The sequence below is a fragment of the Acomys russatus genome, chromosome 20 (assembly GCF_903995435.1).
Source record: "Acomys russatus chromosome 20, mAcoRus1.1, whole genome shotgun sequence".
Lineage (NCBI taxonomy): Eukaryota > Metazoa > Chordata > Mammalia > Rodentia > Muridae > Acomys > Acomys russatus.
The window spans coordinates 59,778,417-59,796,444 of record NC_067156.1 but is presented as its reverse complement, the minus strand read 5'-3'; the positions used below and the strand labels follow the sequence as shown (position 1 = coordinate 59,796,444).

Genomic DNA, 18,028 nt, shown 5'->3' with positions numbered 1-18,028 from the left:
TGATATGAACGCCTGTGTAGAGTGTTTTCCTCTCAAAGCACAAGCTCACACTTTCAGGTTTTGCAGTTGAAAAAGTCATCCCAACCAAAGACTACAAACAATACAAATACATAGGGGGCGGGGCGGGGGACTTGTCCGGAATACAGGGCACGAAAATCAAACCAGATGCGGAAGTGCAAACGTTTTCACTTTGGGGTCAGCAGCTCCACCCGGTACGCATCGCAGCCACTACTTTTCGGAGATCTGGGTGGGAACCCGCGACCCTTTTTGCACGCGAATCAGCCGGGCCGGGCGAGCGCCACCGAGCGCGGACCTCCCGCGCACCTCCCGCGCGCCTAGAGCGGCAGCGCCGGACCGCGGGGCGGCGCACTTCCGGCCGCGCGTCGCCGATCCTGCATCACTGGGCCTTCGAGCCGGCCTGCGCCTCCCTCGGCTCCGGCGAGCCACCGGGAGAGGGTGAGTGGGGCAGGACGCCCGAGGGGGGCGGGCGCGCTTCCTTGGAACCCGCAAGCCCGCGAGGCGGGCGCCGAGGTCCCGGGAGCTCCCGACGGCGAGGACGAGCCGCGTAGTACCCTGGGCTTGCGGTGGCCACAGGCCTGGCCACTCACTCTCAGGCCCACACTGCTCTGCCTGCTCAAAAGGTGCTGCGCGGCGCCGTCACCCGCCTGCACCTGAGGTCTGACACTGCCAGCCTGGAAAGTGGGGAGCGCCGGTCACCACTAGTCACCCAGGTGCTGTGGGGTGCCCCGTGGTCAGCAGAGATTGTGATCTGCAGTCAGGCCTGAGGTGACAAGTGACAGCATTGTCAAGACTGAAATTGCGCACTATGTCAAACGTGGATCACAAAGCGAGCAGCTGCTTTTTTCTTTCTTTCTTTTTCTTCTTTGTTCAAGAAGACAGGGACTGAATGTGATTTGCTCACTTTTAATTTCCTAAATCCCAGAGCGATGCATGTCACAAAACATACACCGTTGCTTAAGTAATTCATGTTTACCATCTGACCTACTGAGAGGGTTTTGATTATTTAGCCTATTTTAAAGTTTTTTATTGGGAGAAATTCCAAGCATACGTAGGAAAAATTCCCAATTCATGGTCAAGCCTGTTTCAACCATTACCCTCTCCCCCCACTATTTTAAAGCGATAATGAGATGTACCACGCCATCTGCTAAAAGCTTGCCTCTAAGACCCCGTAGCTATGTTTGAACATACAGTCATCGTCAGCCTGGTAAGCATTCCATATTATCATCTATTATCCAGCTAGTGTTTTCATTTCCCCTGTTGTCCAAACTAGAAACCAGCCAAGCTACACATGTTACAGATGAGCAATACCTCTTATCTCTTTTGCTTTCCTTAATCCCCTCTTATTTTTTCCCTTTTGTATTGTATTAGCTGAAAAAACCAGGCCATGTGTCCTGCTTGTCGTTTCCTGTAGCCTGCACATTACCTTTTCTCTCTCTGCAGGATTCTTCAGCAAGCTAGTATTTAGATTTCTCTGGTTCTACTTTTTGGTCAGAAAACCTCATGGAGGCCAACTGTGTATTTCATACCTGTATCATTCAGAGTTAGAGATCTTGTCTCTCCTCATGGCCCTTTTATATACAAAGCGCTCCTCAGGGTAACCAGATGGTTACACAGAGAGATGCCAGCTAAGGACTACAGCCGGAGACGTGGCTCCTTGTGGCTATACTTAATGAAATAATGGATCTTGACAGTGATGTTTAGTAGATGTTTACGTCAGAAAAGTAGACATCCCAGCACTGTGTGGGTCCTGTTGGAAGGTTTTGGAGCAGTAGGGCTGAGGTAGAGTGTGGAGGAGTTAGGTTTGCTCGTGGGTTGATAATCTGAAGCTTTGTGAAGACTCCGTGCCAAAGTATTGTACTGACATTTCTAATTCTGTATGTGTTTGAAACTTCTCCCTTTTTTGTTGTTTGTTTTGTTTCAAGACATGGGCTCTCTAGCCCAGGTTGGCCCTCAGACCCGGTCCTTCTGCCTTAGCCTCCTTCCCCTTATGCTAAGGTCTGAAGTATTCACCACCACATCCGGGTGTGTGTGTGCGTGTGTGTGTGTGTGTGTGTGTGTGTGTGTGTGTGTGTGTGTGTGTGTGTGTACTGAAGTACGTGCAAATGCATATGGCGGCCAGAAGTCAGTGTTGCATGTCTTCCAGTCAATCTCCACCTTAATTTTTTGAGAAAAGGTCTTTCAATCACAGATCGTCCGGCCTGGTTGACCAGTGAGTTCCAGGGATCGGCTTGTCTGCTTTCCCAGCCCTAGGGTCATATAGACACACCCCCTGCCAGACCCAGGCTTTGTATGTGGGTGCTTGGAATCTGAACACACTTCCTCACACTTGTGTGTCCCACACTTCACTCAGCTGAGATATCTCTCTAGCCTCAGACATTTTCATTTGGAGTTCGTTTTTGCTTTGTTTTCTGAGATCGGTCCTTATTGTATAACCTTGAGTGACCTGGCGCTTGCTCTGCAGACCAGATTGGTCTTGCATTTACAGAGATCTGCCTACCTCCATCTTCCGAGAGAGGCATGTGCCGCCATGCCCCACCTGAAATTTTTATTAAAAAGACATTTAAAAAAAATATTGAGTAATGATTGCAGGTCATTGGTTTTCTACCAAAAAGTTCTTGATTCTTTGTTTGTTGGGCTGATTTGAGAGTATCTCATGTAGCCCAGGCTGCCCTTAAAGTTGCTATGTAGCTGAAGCTAGCTGGTTTTCATCTGCCCAATCCTCTTACCCCATCTCCTGAGTGCTGGGGTCACAGGTGTGCACCACCTAGCATGCTTCACTGCATAGTTCTTAAATGCAACTCAATGTTAGAATTACAGGGACACAGCCTCTACCCCATTTTAAAAAGTACTAAACGTGTGCCTATTTAATCGTTCTAGAATGGTACCCAGTCATTGGGGTTTTAAAGCTCCCTGGATAATTCTGATGGTGCTCCAGTCTAGTTGAGATCCATTATTTGTTAGGGATTGCACAATGATTGTGTGAAGGAGGTGTAGAAGACCCTGATGGAGAGATTAGGAAACACTGCTTTAGAATGAAAATGCCCAACACTAAGAGCTCTGACTTGAGACTTATTTGATTTTGATGACTTGGGCTCATAGCTAAATTCATGTGTACATATTTTCTGGCTTTTGGTCATCTATTATATATTCATCTGTTTGATTGTGTGTGTGTGTGTGTGTGTGTGTGTGAGAGAGAGAGAGAGAGAGAGAGAGAGAGAGAGAGAGAGAGAGAGAGAGAGAGAGAGAGAGAGAATTGTTCTTGGCAAGGCAGAGACACATTAAGAATTTCTCTTTCCCCAGTTCTGGCCAGAACTCTAAAGAAATTCATTTCCTTCCATCAGTTTCTGCCTCCCAGTTTTTCAGTGGAGTAGCGAACAACATGAGCCCTAGATGGCAGTGACAGTTATAGTCCGTTCTTCCTTCTGCGCTTTACTAGCTCTTAAGTAAACTTTCTACAGACTGTTCATCTATACCTCTTGAAAACTGCAGAGCAATAAGGAAGGTGTGCAAAAAGCCTGTACACACTAAACTACCTAAACTACTTAATTGTCAAAAGGTAAGCTTGGTCTTAGAGGCAAAATGTGGGGTAACTCATGGAAGGGATGCTATGCTGCAGATACCTACCTCCTGTGTGAGGGGTGTGCAGGGCAAAGAGAGAAGGGAATTGTTTCCTAGAATGGGAAGGAAAACTAAGTGTTGTGTAGTTTTAAAAGCATGTTTAGCCATTTGATACATTTGAAAAACATCACTATTAAATATAAAATAGAAATAAATTGCTCAATACAACTGAGAACAATCCAGAGGTTTAAGTTAGCAGATGTTCTCCTGTCCATCCTTCCATCCTTCCAAAGACCCAGGAGGCCACCAATATTAATAATACACTCTACATCCTCACACCTCACTTTGTCTTATGTAAGTGTAGGGAGCATTGTTCTAAAAAATGACATTTTACTGTAGCCATTTATATTTTTTCTCATTGTTACCCTTGTAGCTACAGATCAGTGTTTATTACCTACAGAATAATATAATTTACTAGGATAATTAATATTGAGAACATAAACTAGTCATTTTTTCCTGTTGACTTAACTGTAAATTGCTTCTATATTTTCATCTGCCCAGAAGCACTACAGTAAGCATTATTGTACATAACCTTTATTTCCATAGACTAGATTCCAGAAGGGTGAGATTGCTTGAATTTGCTGTTGACACTATCATTAATGGCAATATTTATTGTCAAATTATTCTCCCAGAGTGTAATAGCAGCTCACCACCTCCACAATCATGACGTGGGATAACACCTGTTTCTCCATTTCCATACCTCCAACTAGCTCTGCCTGCTATTGTTTGATTAGTATCTGCCAGCCATGGGAAATTGAGTCCCTTGTTCAGTTTGCCTTTGTGCGTGGGGGCTGAACCCCTTCCATGCTTATTCATCGTCTGAATGTATTCTATGATTTGGTATGTATCCTCTTTATTTTTCTTTGTGTCAGTACTTTTTTATTAAATGCAGTTCCATAAACTAAAAGTTAATGTTTTATTTATTTGTGTGTGTGTGTGTGTGTGTGTGTGTGTGTGTGTGTGTGTGTGTGTGTACAAGCTGGAAGGGACACATGTGGAGTTCAGAGAACAACTTGTGAGAGTTGATTCTTGCTTTTCGCCATATGGGTTCTATGAATTGGATGCAGATCCTCAGACTGGACCATAAGCTCCCTTACTCAATAAACCACTTCTCCAGCACCACATACACATTTTAAGAGGCTTTAATCTCTTTAAAACAATTTTTACTTTCTTTAATTAATTTTTAAAATTTCACACACAAGTACTTTATTTATATTATTTCTACCTCTCCCTTCCCCCTTCTAATTCATCCCTGTCCCCTCCCACTTTCAAATTGATGACCTCTTCTTTAGTTACTACTGCTACATACATATGTACAAATGTATGTATGTATGTATGTATGTATGTATGTATGTATGTATGTATATGTAATCTACTGAATCCATTTAGTGTTGCTCATGTGTACATACGTCTACAGCTGACCAGTTGGGCTTGGGGAACTAGGGAGTGGAGGAAGCCCTGAAGAAATGAAGTCAGTCCTGAGTGAATGTGAGCTGTTGACATGGTCATGTCCTGTACCCTAGCCTCAGACTCCTGGGAGGATGGCAAAGCTTGCCCCTCACCATCCAGGGTGAGGCTCAGAGGGAGGGCACAACCTTGAGAGGCCAAGTGTGAGTGTTGACAGTGTACAAAAGAGGTTCACCTCCCTTTACCGCTCTGAGACTACTGCTACTGAGATTAGCAAAACCTGCCTCCGTGAGCCAGCGTACACTGTGATAAACCCTGCCTCCTTGTTTACATAGTAGCCAGACCTCCTTCTTCAACTGTGTGCAATAGTCCTCTCTGTTCAGCTCTCTATAATAAACACAGGGAACATGTGGGGGGTTGGGTTTGTCCACCAGACTCCATGTATCCGTGTGTGCCTATGTTTGTTTGTCTTTGCTTTGCTCCCTTGCCATCTCAGTCGGGTCTGACACCGGATTCATGCAGGACATAGCAGATAACCTATCGGGTGATTCATCACTGGAGAAGACGCTTCTCCCTCCCTAAGCACCCGCTGATTGCAGCTCATCTTCGCCTTGGACCTATTGGAATTTCCCCCATGCATGTGGTCACCTGGGCTGTGCTGGCCTTTGAAGGCCATGTTTAGGCAACCATACTGTTGAGCCTTCATGTATGAGCTTCCCTGTCAGGTTGAGAAGGCACCACCTAGCAGCAGGCATCCTCCTGGTCATCCAGCTCTTTAAAATTTTCCTGTTTGTGAGACTTTGCCTCAGCCTGAGGGTTTGTAGATGTTTCCCTTTTTTCTGTCATTTGACTGAGTTTTTGATACACAGATATTACAAAATGCTGTAACATGCAGTAGACAGAGCTTCTTACTTTTGTAAGAAACTCTTTCCACTTCCTAGAGATACATAAATATTCTCCCTACTTCCCCGTCTCATGTTGGGGCTGGAACCAGAGCCTCTTGCATACCCGGCAATGGCTCGCCTATTGAGCCATATTCCCAGCACTCTCGCAATTTTTAAGGCATAGTTTATGTTTTTTTTTTAAATTTTATTTAAAAGTGTAACTCATGTGGAACTGGTTGTTCGTAAGTCCCAGCTAACCCTCATTTATTTCATGTGACACATATCTCCCATGACAGCACAGATCAGAGGTGGCACGGTGCCTAGATGTAGTGAGAACAGCACCAGGGTTGGCAGAAGCCTGCACACTGACTAGCTTGCAGATCAGTGAGGAGAGTAGATGGAGCCTGACAGAGCTCTTCTGGTCTGTGCACGAGGCCCCGTGGTTGAGCCTCAGGCCTTGGGAGAGAAAGGCAAAGCCAGAAGCCTTTAACAACGTGAACTCTGCCCTTGAGGGAAGCACACCATTTGCATTGCTGTGAAATATGAACATTATGTAATCCTCCGATCCTTCAGAGGAAGGGCGGGCCACCATGGCTACCAACTGGTGAGCGTGATCAAATACTGTCTCTTGTTCAGAACCTTAGCCAGAACTAACCCCGGGTGGGGTTTGGTGTTTATGAGGACTTAAAAAATGAATTAATACAAAGTATGGAGACTTCTCACCCTTCACGTCCGCATTTCCTCCTGTACTAACAGTAGTCTTCTAGGTTGCTAAGCTGCTAGTGATAATTATCAACAAATGTTATTTGAATTTTCATGTTGCGCATTGTGTGTGCCCATATATAATAACATATAGGACGTATTTCCTTGTCACATAGGTGGTGCTGGGTCAAATCCAGAGCTTTGTACATGCTAGGTAAGCACTCAACCCTGAGCTACATCCCCCATCTCCCTATAATAACATTTCTACCTTTATTGTGTTGTATAGAACAGTTTTACTTCCTTAAAAATGTGCTTCCCCGACAGGCAGCAGTGGGGCACGCCTTTAATCCCAGCACTCGAGAGGCAGAGGCAGGCGGATCTCTGAGTTCAAGGCCAGCCTGGTCCATAGAGCTAGTTCCAGGGCTGTAGTTTAGGGTTACACAGAGAAACCATGTCTCAAAAACAAACAAACAAGGAAACAAACAAACACATGCTTCCCTAGTGATACTTTCCCCCCTTGTATCACTGACAGACACTCATCTTTTTACTCTCTGTAGTTTGCCTTTTTGAGAAAGTCATAGGTTGGAATTCAACAACAGTGTTTTACTTGTAGTGCTGGGCATTAAGCCCAGGGCCTTGAATATGTCAGGCAAGAGCTCTACCATTAACTAACTCTCCAACTCTTCAACTGTAGGTATATACATGCATACATACATACATACATACATACATACATACATACATACATAGGTGCATGGAGGCCAGAGGACAACTTGGAACTCATTCCTTCCACCACGTGGGTTCTAGGGATCAAAATCGGGTTGTCAGGCTTAGTGACAAGTGGCTTTACCTGCTGATCCCCAAAAGAGTGTGTGTGTTACATATAAGGTTCGGTGACTTTTAGCCAGTCAGGCCCATGATTGGGGGTATAGCTCAGTGGTAGAGGGCCAGCACTGTTTTAAACCACCAAGCAAATCCTCATAGCCAGAGTACAACTAAGGATGGAAGGTATAGCGCACGGACAGCACATACTCAGCAAGTTTGAAGAGCTGGGTTCTGTCCCCAGCAACAAAAATCAACTATTCAACCAGTCAGAGTGAATCTCAGAGGAGTGGGTTCTTGTGCAGTGATTTTCTAAACCCCCCAGGTGATATTTCTGTTGCAGGGTGGAAGATGTCTATGGATGTGACCTTTCTTGGGACAGGAGCAGCATACCCATCCCCGACCCGGGGTGCCTCTGCTGTGGTTCTTCGGTGTGAAGGCGAGTGCTGGCTCTTTGACTGTGGGGAGGGAACACAGACGCAGCTTATGAAAAGCCAACTTAAAGCAGGTTAGTATGTGTCTAGCTTTCCTGGGGCTGTCTTCATTGTGTTGCCTGCTCTTGGCTCTCTGGAACCCCGTGGTCGAGTCACAGCCCTAAAGCTGCATCCACTTAGCAACTACAACTGTCTGGCAAGACTTGGAGGAGCGGCAGGCATCCAGCAGTGCTTGCTGAGTGTCGTCTGTTCCTTTACTTGCTTTTCATTCATCCTACAAGTGTTGAGAGAGTGAAGGCCTGAGCATGCGGGATAGGGAGAGACACCACAGGTGTAGCGGGTGGACCCTGCCCTAAGGGGCGTGGTGGCTGTACTCGCCTCCACCAGGAAATAGTGTTATGGGAGAATGCAAAGGGCAGTGGGTGGTCGGAGGAGGATACTGTTTCCTCTTGCTATTATGGTAGCCATCTCAGACAAGTTTATCTAGGAGTTGCTGAGAGAGGAAAAATAATTCCCTGGCCTAGGGAGACATAGAGGCCAATCTGAGGAAATGGAGTAAAGACCCAAGACCAGCACCAGGAAGGAGGAATGCAGACCTGCACTGACTAGGCCCAGGTGTATCTCAGCCTTGACCAAAGCAGGTCAGCGGGCTAAAATTTACTTTTCTTGTCTCAAAGAACAGGGATACAAACTCTGCCTAAAAGAGACCTCATAAGCCAGGTGTATGGTACTTGCTTGGAACCCTTGCACTCAGGAGGCAGAAAGGAGTGTGAGTTAGAGGCCATCCTGAGCTACACAGTGAGACCTTGTCTCAAAAAAAAAAAAAAAAAAAAAAAAGATTTTGTTTGTATTTTTTGTTTGTTTGGCTGTCCTGGACTCGCTTTGTAGACCAGGATGGCCTCGAACTCACAGACCTCTAATGGTCTGTGAGGCACACATACCTCTAATGTTCTGGACCTGCAGCCATCAGTCATGTAATGATACAAGAAACAAAGGAGGTACTTTTAGAAACAGCAGGAAAGAGGGGGCACTAATTGTGGCAGGGTGCATGCTTAGGATGTGTAACACTGGGTTCCAGTTCCCAACACTGAAACCAAAATTAACAGAGCAAAAGAAATGATTATGAAGTTATTCCTAAAAGCATTACAAAAGCCTGGTCTCAACACAATTCAAAAAAATTTACATGGGACTCAGAAGTAAAGCATATACTTAATATGTGCAAGGCCCCAGGTTTTGCCACCAGCACTAAAAGAAAATGACTTTAACTGATGTACATGTGTATCTGACAGTCCTGACAACTGAGTGCTCTCGCCCTGAGCCATTTATATCTTTGTACTTTTCCCAATTTTTATTTTGTGACAAGGTTTTGCTAAGTTACCCATTGGCTGTCTGTGAATTCAGTCAGTAGCCCTGGCAGGCCTTGAATTTGTGGTCTTCCTGGCTCAGCTTTCCTGGTATTTGGAATTATAGGTTTGTGCCACCATGTCTGGCTGTGTATGTGTGCGCGCACATGTGGACACACATGTACACAAGCAAGAGCTGCAGGGAAGGAGGGAAGGAAGGAAAGTGTTGTTAGGCTGCTGTGGTGACACAGCCCTGCTAGCCCAGTACTGGGGAGGCAGAAGCAGGAGTTCAAGGCTATCTTCTAGGTTTGAGTCGAGTCTGGGCTACACGAGACTCTATCTCAAAGGAACAAAAACTTCTTAGTTATAATAGTGTTTTGAACATATATTTTTATTGAAGAAATTCAAATAAAGTAAAACTAGAAAGTACAAGTAAGAAACGCCTGAGTCTTCCTCACACAGACACTTCCTACTCTCTCTATTTCTCGGAGGCAGTTTCATGGGGTCCAGGCTTTGAACTTGTTATGTAGCCATGGCTTTGACGATCAGTCCTCCTGCCTCTCCATCCCTAGAGCTGGGATACAAGCATGCACCGATGCATCCAACTTCATGTAGGACTGGGAGTGAACTTGGGGCTTGGGGCATAATAGGCAAACACTATTAACTGACTGTGTTCCTAGTTCTCATAGGTCCATTTTCTATACAGACAGATTTGGTAATGGTATGAATATGTGTATAGAAGTATGTATAATTTGCATAAATAGAACCTCACTCTTTGATATTAGCTGCCTTTTTAGCTAAACAGTGTATACAAATATGTATATGTACACATATACCATGTGTATATCACACATATGCACATGTGTCATACACATCTATCTCATGTACTACGGAGCAGTAGGCTTAGCTTCATCATCATGTCCAACTGAGCTTAGCGTCCTGCTCCTCTGTGGGTGGTACTTCCCCACCACTTCCTTCTTCTTAGGGGAAAGAAGCGGGTGTGATTTTTACTCTCCATCTGGTATTTCCTCATACTTTTCATAACTGTGGGAAGCAGCTTTCTTCTTCCCTCATTTTCTATGGGTCCCCAGACTGGTTTGTACTTAGTTTGGCCTTGTTTTACAGTAGACAGTGGGAAGGCCCCAAAACACTGATGTTGGAAGTTTTGAAACCAACACAGAGACTGGACTCGGTGACTGCTATAGCTCTTTTGTCTCTTAACAGTCCTTGGGTTAAATATTAGTGTAGTGAATGCAGCTTGCTGGCCATCTACAGTGTGCTCTCATTTAATGTGTCAGATTTGTAATTGTATGTCTTCCATATTCAAATACATTATTTTCATATTCTTTAAAACTATATAAAAAAAAGCATCCTTGGGTTATACTGAGAGGCCACCTTGAAAGCAGGGGAATTTAAGGAATAGCCTTTCATTTGAAATTAAAACAACAACAATAAAAAAATATTAAAAAATGAAGGCCAAAAGAAAGCCTCGGGGTATAGCTCAGTGACTGGGTGCTTGCCGAGTGTGTGTGGCACCATACATTCAATCCTCAGCACCATACAGATTACAAAACAAAACCTGGAGAAGAGAAAAGCAAAGGCACATGTTGAGGAGACAGCTATAGTGTGGGAAGAAGCTTATGAAATTAAGAGATCACTTCCTGGGGTCCTCAAGGACCCCAGTCAGGCTCTGAGCCAGCTATGGTTCTCGGCTACTGCCGCCTGGATGTAGCCATTCTCGGAAGACTTGCTTTGAGAGCACTGCTGTCAGAACAAATCACAGTGTGATAAACTGCTCTTGTTCTTTTATGGTATCAATAAACCACTCCTGTACTTTTATGGTATCGTATAGTGCAGATAGGTGGCCCTTGAGCCTGTTCTACTGGAAATGTACTGGTTGTGATTGTTACTTTCAAAATGCCTGTGGTGCATCTCAGAAAACGCTGATGTGGCATCCTGCCATTTACCAGCAGTAAATTCACTTTACCAGTAGCTAAATCGAGTTATAACCTAAGCCAGTGTGCACTGGAATGGCTGTTGTGAAGTTTCAAACTGGAAACAAGGTCCTCTGGAAAAATAGCCAGTGCTCTCAAACACTGAGTCATCTCTCCAGCCCAATACTTCACTTTTAAAAAGTAAGAATATGTAGGAAAACACATGTAAAGCTGTAAAACACTGTAATTTGAAGATTTCTGTCGGGGGAAATACTATCCTATTAAGCCACTGAGTACAGCTGGGCTTGGTAGTTCACACCCAGATCTTGTCTCAGGAGGCAACGAGATAGGGCTGGGGAGATTTCTCAAGGGTAAGAGTGCTTGTTATGCAAGCATGAGGTCCTGAGCTCAACTCCACAGCATCCATGTGAAAAACTGGGCATGGCCGTGTGGTGCCGAGAGCCACAACATTGGTGGATACTGGGCGGGGGGTGGATTTCTGGGAGCTCAGCCAGCCTATCTAAAATGGTGATCTTCTGGTTTATGAGAGACCTTGCCTTAAGGTTCTAAAGTAGAGAGCATAGAAGAAGACACCCAACCTCCTCCGTTGTGCTCTGCCTGCATGTATGTCCACATACTCATGTGCATAACTACACACAACACGTGCATCTGCACAAACATGGGTACACAAAACCAGTCAAGCAACTAAATAATAAAGCCTGTCTCTTTTTTCTAGAGTCTTGTAACAAAATGAAAAGGAATATATATTTATAGTAACGTACAGAATGTCTAATTTCAGTTTACCACTCTTTCTGTAAGTTGCTAGGTTTGTTTTCAGTTGCTGTGTCTGGGGACCTGAGGATGTCCCTCAGAGGTAGCACAGTGATAGAGCAACTGTGCAGTCTGCACAGGCTTTATCTCCAGCATGGGGCCGAGGGGTGGTGATGCTCAGTCAAATGGCTTTGTCTTGGTTTTTATTGCTGAAAACTTTCCTAATGTAGTCCTCTGTCTCAATCAAAAGGGAGAATTACCAAGATCTTCATCACACATCTTCATGGAGACCACTTCTTTGGCCTTCCGGGCCTCCTCTGTACAATCAGTCTACAGAGTGGCTCTGTGGTCACGAGGCAGCCTATTGAAATCTATGGCCCGGTAGGACTTCGGGACTTTATCTGGAGAACCATGGAGCTCTCTCACACAGAGTTGGTTTTTCCTTACGTGGTTCATGAGCTAGTACCTACAGCTGATCAGTGTCCAGTGGAAGAACTAAAAGAGTGTCCACATGTGGAGGAAGCAGACAGCCCTCCCAAAGGACAAGGACGAACTATTTTGCTAGACACAGAAGAAAACTCCTACTCTCTGGTTGATGATGAGCAGTTTGTTGTAAAAGCATTTCGCCTCTTCCATAGAATTCCATCCTTTGGCTTTTCAGTCGTGGAAAAGAAACGCGCAGGTAAACTCAATGCCCAGAAGCTGAAAGACCTTGGTAAGCATGCCTTTCCTTCTCTTTACCTGAGCTCTTAGCAGAAGTCACTGGGAGTGTCAGGGAGAGCCTGTGTCTTGTGTGGTCACAGTAAGCACCCACTTCTTTTGCCCAAAGATGCTGTTCAGAACAAGACTCAAATATTTAATCTATTTGAATAGTTTCTTGTTAGCTTCCTGGATTCACATTTACCTTCAAATGTGTAAGCATTCTAGAAGCTGGGATATGGCCTGTATGACCAGGCCCAGCTCTGCAGTGGTTGACAGGATGGTTGGAACTGGGATGATAAGTCCATGGTTTCATTTATTTCCTAGTGCTTTCCTTGTTGTTTTACTTTTGGCCATGCTAAGGTTCAAGCCCATGGCCTCTCCCGTGCTGTACCACTAAGCTGCACGCCAAATCTTCATGCCTTATTTTTGCAGTTTTTATTTTTTTAAAACTCTGTTTCTGTTTTTATTTTTGTCTGATACAGAGTTTCACTCTGTAGCCCAGCCTGGCCAACAACTCACTATATAGCTCAAAATCAAACTCATGATCCCTCCAGCCTCTGCCTCGAGATTGGTTGGAATTGGAAGTGTGCACATCCTGAGGTATGTTTTCAATAACATAGTTGTGTGAGTATGTGTGTGTGTCTGTGTGTGTGTGAGAAATGTGTGTGTCTGTGTATCTGTGTGTGTGTGAGGAGTGTGTGTGTGTGTGTGCTCTCACCCATACACGTGCACGCAGAGGCCAGAGGTTGACATTGAGTGTCTCTCACTGAACCTGGAGCTCATTGTTTTGGCTAGATTGGCTACCCAGCGAGCCCTAGGGTCCACTTGTCTTTGTCCCCCGATGTTGAGGTTACAGATGTGCGCCACAGCTGGCTTTTACATGGGTGCTGGAGATCTGAACTAGGTCTCCATGACTGCTCAGCAAGCACTTTACCCACTGAGCTATCTCCTTGGACCTTCGGTGACATCTTTGGTGTAAATATTTCAACTAACTACCTCAATCATTTCTTTTCTATTTATCTTGCCTACTCATTAGTCTTGATTAAATTAGTTGAGCATTTAGAACCCTGCACCTTAACCACTTTTACATACCATGGGTCATCATAGTGGGAAGGAAACACACAAAGATGGGCACAAGTCCTTGAAGACTTTATAATTTCTCCATGTGAGGCCAGGATGCATAAGTGAGGAGACCTCAGACCTCTTAAGAAATGGAGACCAGGTCCACCCACTTCCAGCCTCACCACTACACTTGGCATAGCATGGATAACCCTGCTGAAAGAATGGTGGTGAGTCTGTCTAATTTTTAGGTATACGGTATCTTTCCCAATTAAAACAGGTTATATATTAGATATTATACTATATTAGATAACATGACAAGGCCAAAGATATTTTTGTGATCTAAATACTGTGAAAATACTATTATATTTGGAAACTTTAAACATGATCTCTGTTGGAGATGTTGGCCATATATTTGTTTGTAAGTATTATCCACAGTGTTAATCTATACTTACATAACACTAAAGCCTGGAAATCTGGACCCACTACCATCTACCAAGATGCAGGGGGAGGCCAGAGGACTGCTTTTAGGAGTTGATTCTCTCCTTCCACCTGTGGGTCTCTGGGATCCAACTGAGGTTGTCAGGCCTGGCTGCAAGTGTCTTAACCTGTTGTAGCTCTCCCTACCCAAATTTATGCAGCCCCTCCCCCATGAGCCCTCTCTATCAAGTTTCTTACCTAGGGAGTCAGCTCACAGACACTTGTTCTGACTAGAGGTGTTGATTATATAATTGATTACATCTACTCTTTGACATTATGGTAAGTAAAGGATCCTCACAAACTGTTATTCCCATGCAAAGAAGAAACTCAGAGCTGGTGTCTAGAGTGCAGTAAGGCCTAGGTGGTACTTCAGAGCTGAAAAGTCAGCTCCAAGTATGTGTGCTTGGAGAAGGTTTTGAGCATAAAGCCATTGTCAGTAACAACAGTCAACGTTGAACTTCTAAAATGTTTAAAGATCCTGGTTGTCTACAAGTAGTAAAGCATTGCTTCCATTTGGAAAAGAACTGGATGCCTTTAAATTTTTTAAAAATAAATTTGACATGTATGAGTGTTTTGGGGCATCTTGTATATGCCTGTCCCCCTTAGAAGCTGTAGAACTGGAGTTTCAGAAATTTGTGAGTTGCCATGTAGGTGCTGAGAAATGAATCCAGGTCCTCTGGGAGAGCAGCAAATGCTCTTAACTGCTGAGCCGCCTCTCTCCAGGCCCCTGGATGCCTTTGCTGTTTGCTGTATTTTTGCTGATCATAATTCCATATCCTTGATGCTATTTGTTTCATCATCAGGTGTGCCACCAGGTCCTGCCTATGGGAAGCTGAAAAATGGAATTTCTGTTGTTTTGGATAACGGAGTTACAATTTCTCCCCAAGATGTCTTAAAAAAGCCTATGGTTGGAAGAAAAATCTGCATATTGGGTGACTGCTGTGGGGTCGTGGGCGATGGAGGGGTGAAGCTGTGCTTTGACGCAGACCTGCTGATCCACGAGGCGACGCTGGACGATTCCCAGATGGACAAAGCGAGAGAGCATGGCCACAGCACCCCACAGATGGCGGCAACATTTGCAAAGCTGTGCCGTGCAAAGAGGCTGGTTCTGACCCATTTCAGCCAGAGATACAAACCAACTGCCTTGGCTAGAGAAGGAGAGACAGATGGCATCACAGAACTGAAAAAGCAAGCTGAGTCAGTGTTAGATCTCCAAGAAGTGACTCTAGCAGAAGATTTTATGGTGATTGGCATTCCAATCAAGAAATGAAACGAGTGCTCCTGGATGCATAAATACGCACATGGCTATGGATGTATTACCAGACCTGCACTACAGATTTTTTGTTGGTGGTTGTGAGTGATTCTTTTTTCTTTTGGTTTTGTATTTTTTCTTAAAATTATTTTATTCCTAATAATCCCAAAGATGGAGCTGGATTGCTGAGCTGACTCAGTAGTGAGAGGGAACAAGATTTTTAATAATAAATTATTTTTAAATGATGAAAATACCCATCATCCTTCTTAAAAGTACAGATGTGACAAAATAATAGATTTTTCAGGGTACTTGTTTTGTGGCTATTGCCACAAATAGAATCCAATACTCCCTGCAGTGTTGGACTTAGCATTGCCCAGTTTAACTGCCATTATTGGCAAAGTATCTAGGACTGGGTCCTCTTGGCTAAAAATGCTCTTTTGGCAGATTTTGTATAAAATTTGTGTTCCTCACACCAAGATAAATGTATGGGGACAGTACATGCACAGTGTTGATAACACGGTGGTGGGGACAGTACATGGACAGTGTTAATGATAACATGGTGGGGGCAGGACATGCACAGTGTTAATGATAACATGGTGGGGAGGGCAGGACATGCACAGTGTTAATGGTAACATGGTGGGGAGGGCAGGACATGCACAGTGTTAATGGTAACATGGTGGGGAGGGCAGGACATGCACAGTGTTAATGGTAACATGGTGGGGAGGGCAGGACATGCACAGTGTTAATGATAACATGGTGGGGAGGGCAGGACATGCACAGTGTTAATGATAACATGGTGGGGAGGGCAGGACATGCACAGTGTTAATGGTAACATGGTGGGGAGGGCAGGACATGCACAGTGTTAATGGTAACATGGTGGGGAGGGCAGGACATGCACAGTGTTAATGGTAACATGGTGGGGAGGGCAGGACATGCACAGTGTTAATGGTAACATGGTGGTGGTGGTTTGGCTAGAATAGTAATGCAGATTTGAACTAAGTTTTATCTTAACATTTTACTCAACATCCTAGCTTCTTTTAAGACGTTATTCTGGGCAGTCCACTAGGAATTAGAGTTTTTCCTGTTGCAGTGACTGAGTGGAGATAATGGTACCACAATAGTTTAGTCAGTGGGATCAAAAATGCCATAAGTCCCACACACTTTGGGTTAGTCCTGCATAATAATTACCTCAAAATTCTAGGCCTGTTCAGAGGCACAAATTAAAACTTTTATTCCCACTGTGAATATACTTTGCCAAAAGTAGTGATGTAATAGATTGAATTAAAAGATAAGCTAAATCCTCCAATAGACGGTAAAGGATAAGTGTGGTAGGATCAGACGTCACATCAAGTATTTGGAAAAACTTAGTCATTAGGTGAAGCTTATACATGTGGAGAGAAACAGTCACCCGCCAGGGAGAACATGTGCTCAGATGTCCTGGAGCTGCGGTCTGAGTTGAGTGTGGAGGTGGAGAGAGCTGCTGCCTCTGCTTCTATAGACTCAGTCAGGAGGTCGGAGTGGACCCTGATACTGCATTGCTAAGCTGCATGGGTGATTCGGAAAGACATGGGTGCTGGACAAGCCTAGAAGAACGAGTTGTCTTTCTATGTATTTAAATTGAAGGTATAGATAGATATTTTATAGATTCTTATATGTATGTTTGTGTATGTTTATACTTTATGCATTCATATTTTTACATGAAGGCCAGACTCTCTCTGCTATTTTCTTAAAGTAAAATAGAGATATTTTATTTGACAAACAAAAACTAAGATTTTATTATCAGAAAATCCTCTGTAAGAAATTCTGAGGCATTATTTTTGGCACAATAAAAATAATCTTGGCAGGTTGAAAAACCATAAAGGGACAAACAGAAGAGTGGTGTAGAGGAACATTGCCTATAGGGCTTTAAACACAGTGCTTGGTGACAAGTCCTTACCCACTTTCCCATTAGCCTTTTCTGCAAAATTAAATGAGCCCTGGAAGGATGAGGTTTACTTTAATTCTAGAGTTGTGTCATTTAATAATGTCTTTATCTTGGAGCACTAAGGTTATTTTCTGTTAGTAGAAGAAAAACTGACATGTGGTTCTTGTGTTCAAATCTCTGTATCTCCAAGTCGTTCCTTCTTCCTAGCCGATCTCTCTGAACATTAAAAACATGTTAGTTAGGCATGATGGCACAAATCTGTTACCTTTGCATTTGTGGGGCTAAGGCAGGAGAATCTAAGATCCTGGAGAGCCTGGGCAACACTTTACCAAAAAACACAAACAAAACCAGAAAGAAAGAAAGAACTCTTGAGTTATAACATGTTTTTATGTTCATTCACATCCCTAACTATCACACAGGAGTGGCCTGTTTTATTACTCTACTGAAGATATGGCTTCATCAGTTTTAAAAACCTCTCTAAGTCCCACCCTCTATGTCATCTCTCCCTGTTTTTAACAAGGTCTTACTGTGTAGCCCAAGCTGGCCTGAAGCTTACAGACCTCCTGCGTGAGATTGGGGTTATAAACATGTGCTTATAATCTGACTATAATGTTTCATATTACTTTCCCAAAAAAATGTTACAGTTTTTAGGCTAGGAGTGTAGATTTTGTGGTA

The 18,028-nt window shown here is 44.1% G+C and overlaps 1 protein-coding gene across 2 annotated transcripts; it reads left to right on the top strand.

Annotated features, from left to right (window-relative positions):
* Window positions 1–338: 338 nt before the first annotated feature.
* Elac1 (elaC ribonuclease Z 1) lies at window positions 339–15,939 on the top strand. Of its 2 annotated transcripts, none has more exons than XM_051163638.1 (4): window positions 339–456; window positions 7,798–7,962; window positions 12,187–12,618; window positions 14,981–15,939. In XM_051163638.1, exons 2-4 carry the CDS (start codon window positions 7,806–7,808, stop codon window positions 15,445–15,447), a joined length of 1,056 nt encoding a protein of 351 aa, XP_051019595.1. In that variant the 5' UTR covers window positions 339–456; window positions 7,798–7,805; the 3' UTR covers window positions 15,448–15,939. The 2 variants fall into 2 exon arrangements, with proteins under 2 accessions (XP_051019595.1, XP_051019594.1); XM_051163637.1 differs by having other exon boundaries at window positions 12,187–12,651.
* Window positions 15,940–18,028: the final 2,089 nt, after the last annotated feature.

Coding starts and splice junctions, on each gene's coding strand:
- Elac1 (XM_051163637.1), top strand. CDS start 7,806: ATGTCTATGGATGTGACCTTTCTTGGGACAGGAGCAGCATACCCATCC. Junction 7,963..12,186: donor GAAAAGCCAACTTAAAGCAG/GTTAGTATGTGT, acceptor CTCAATCAAAAG/GGAGAATTACCAAGATCTTC. Junction 12,652..14,980: donor CCAGAAGCTGAAAGACCTTG/GTAAGCATGCCT, acceptor TTTCATCATCAG/GTGTGCCACCAGGTCCTGCC.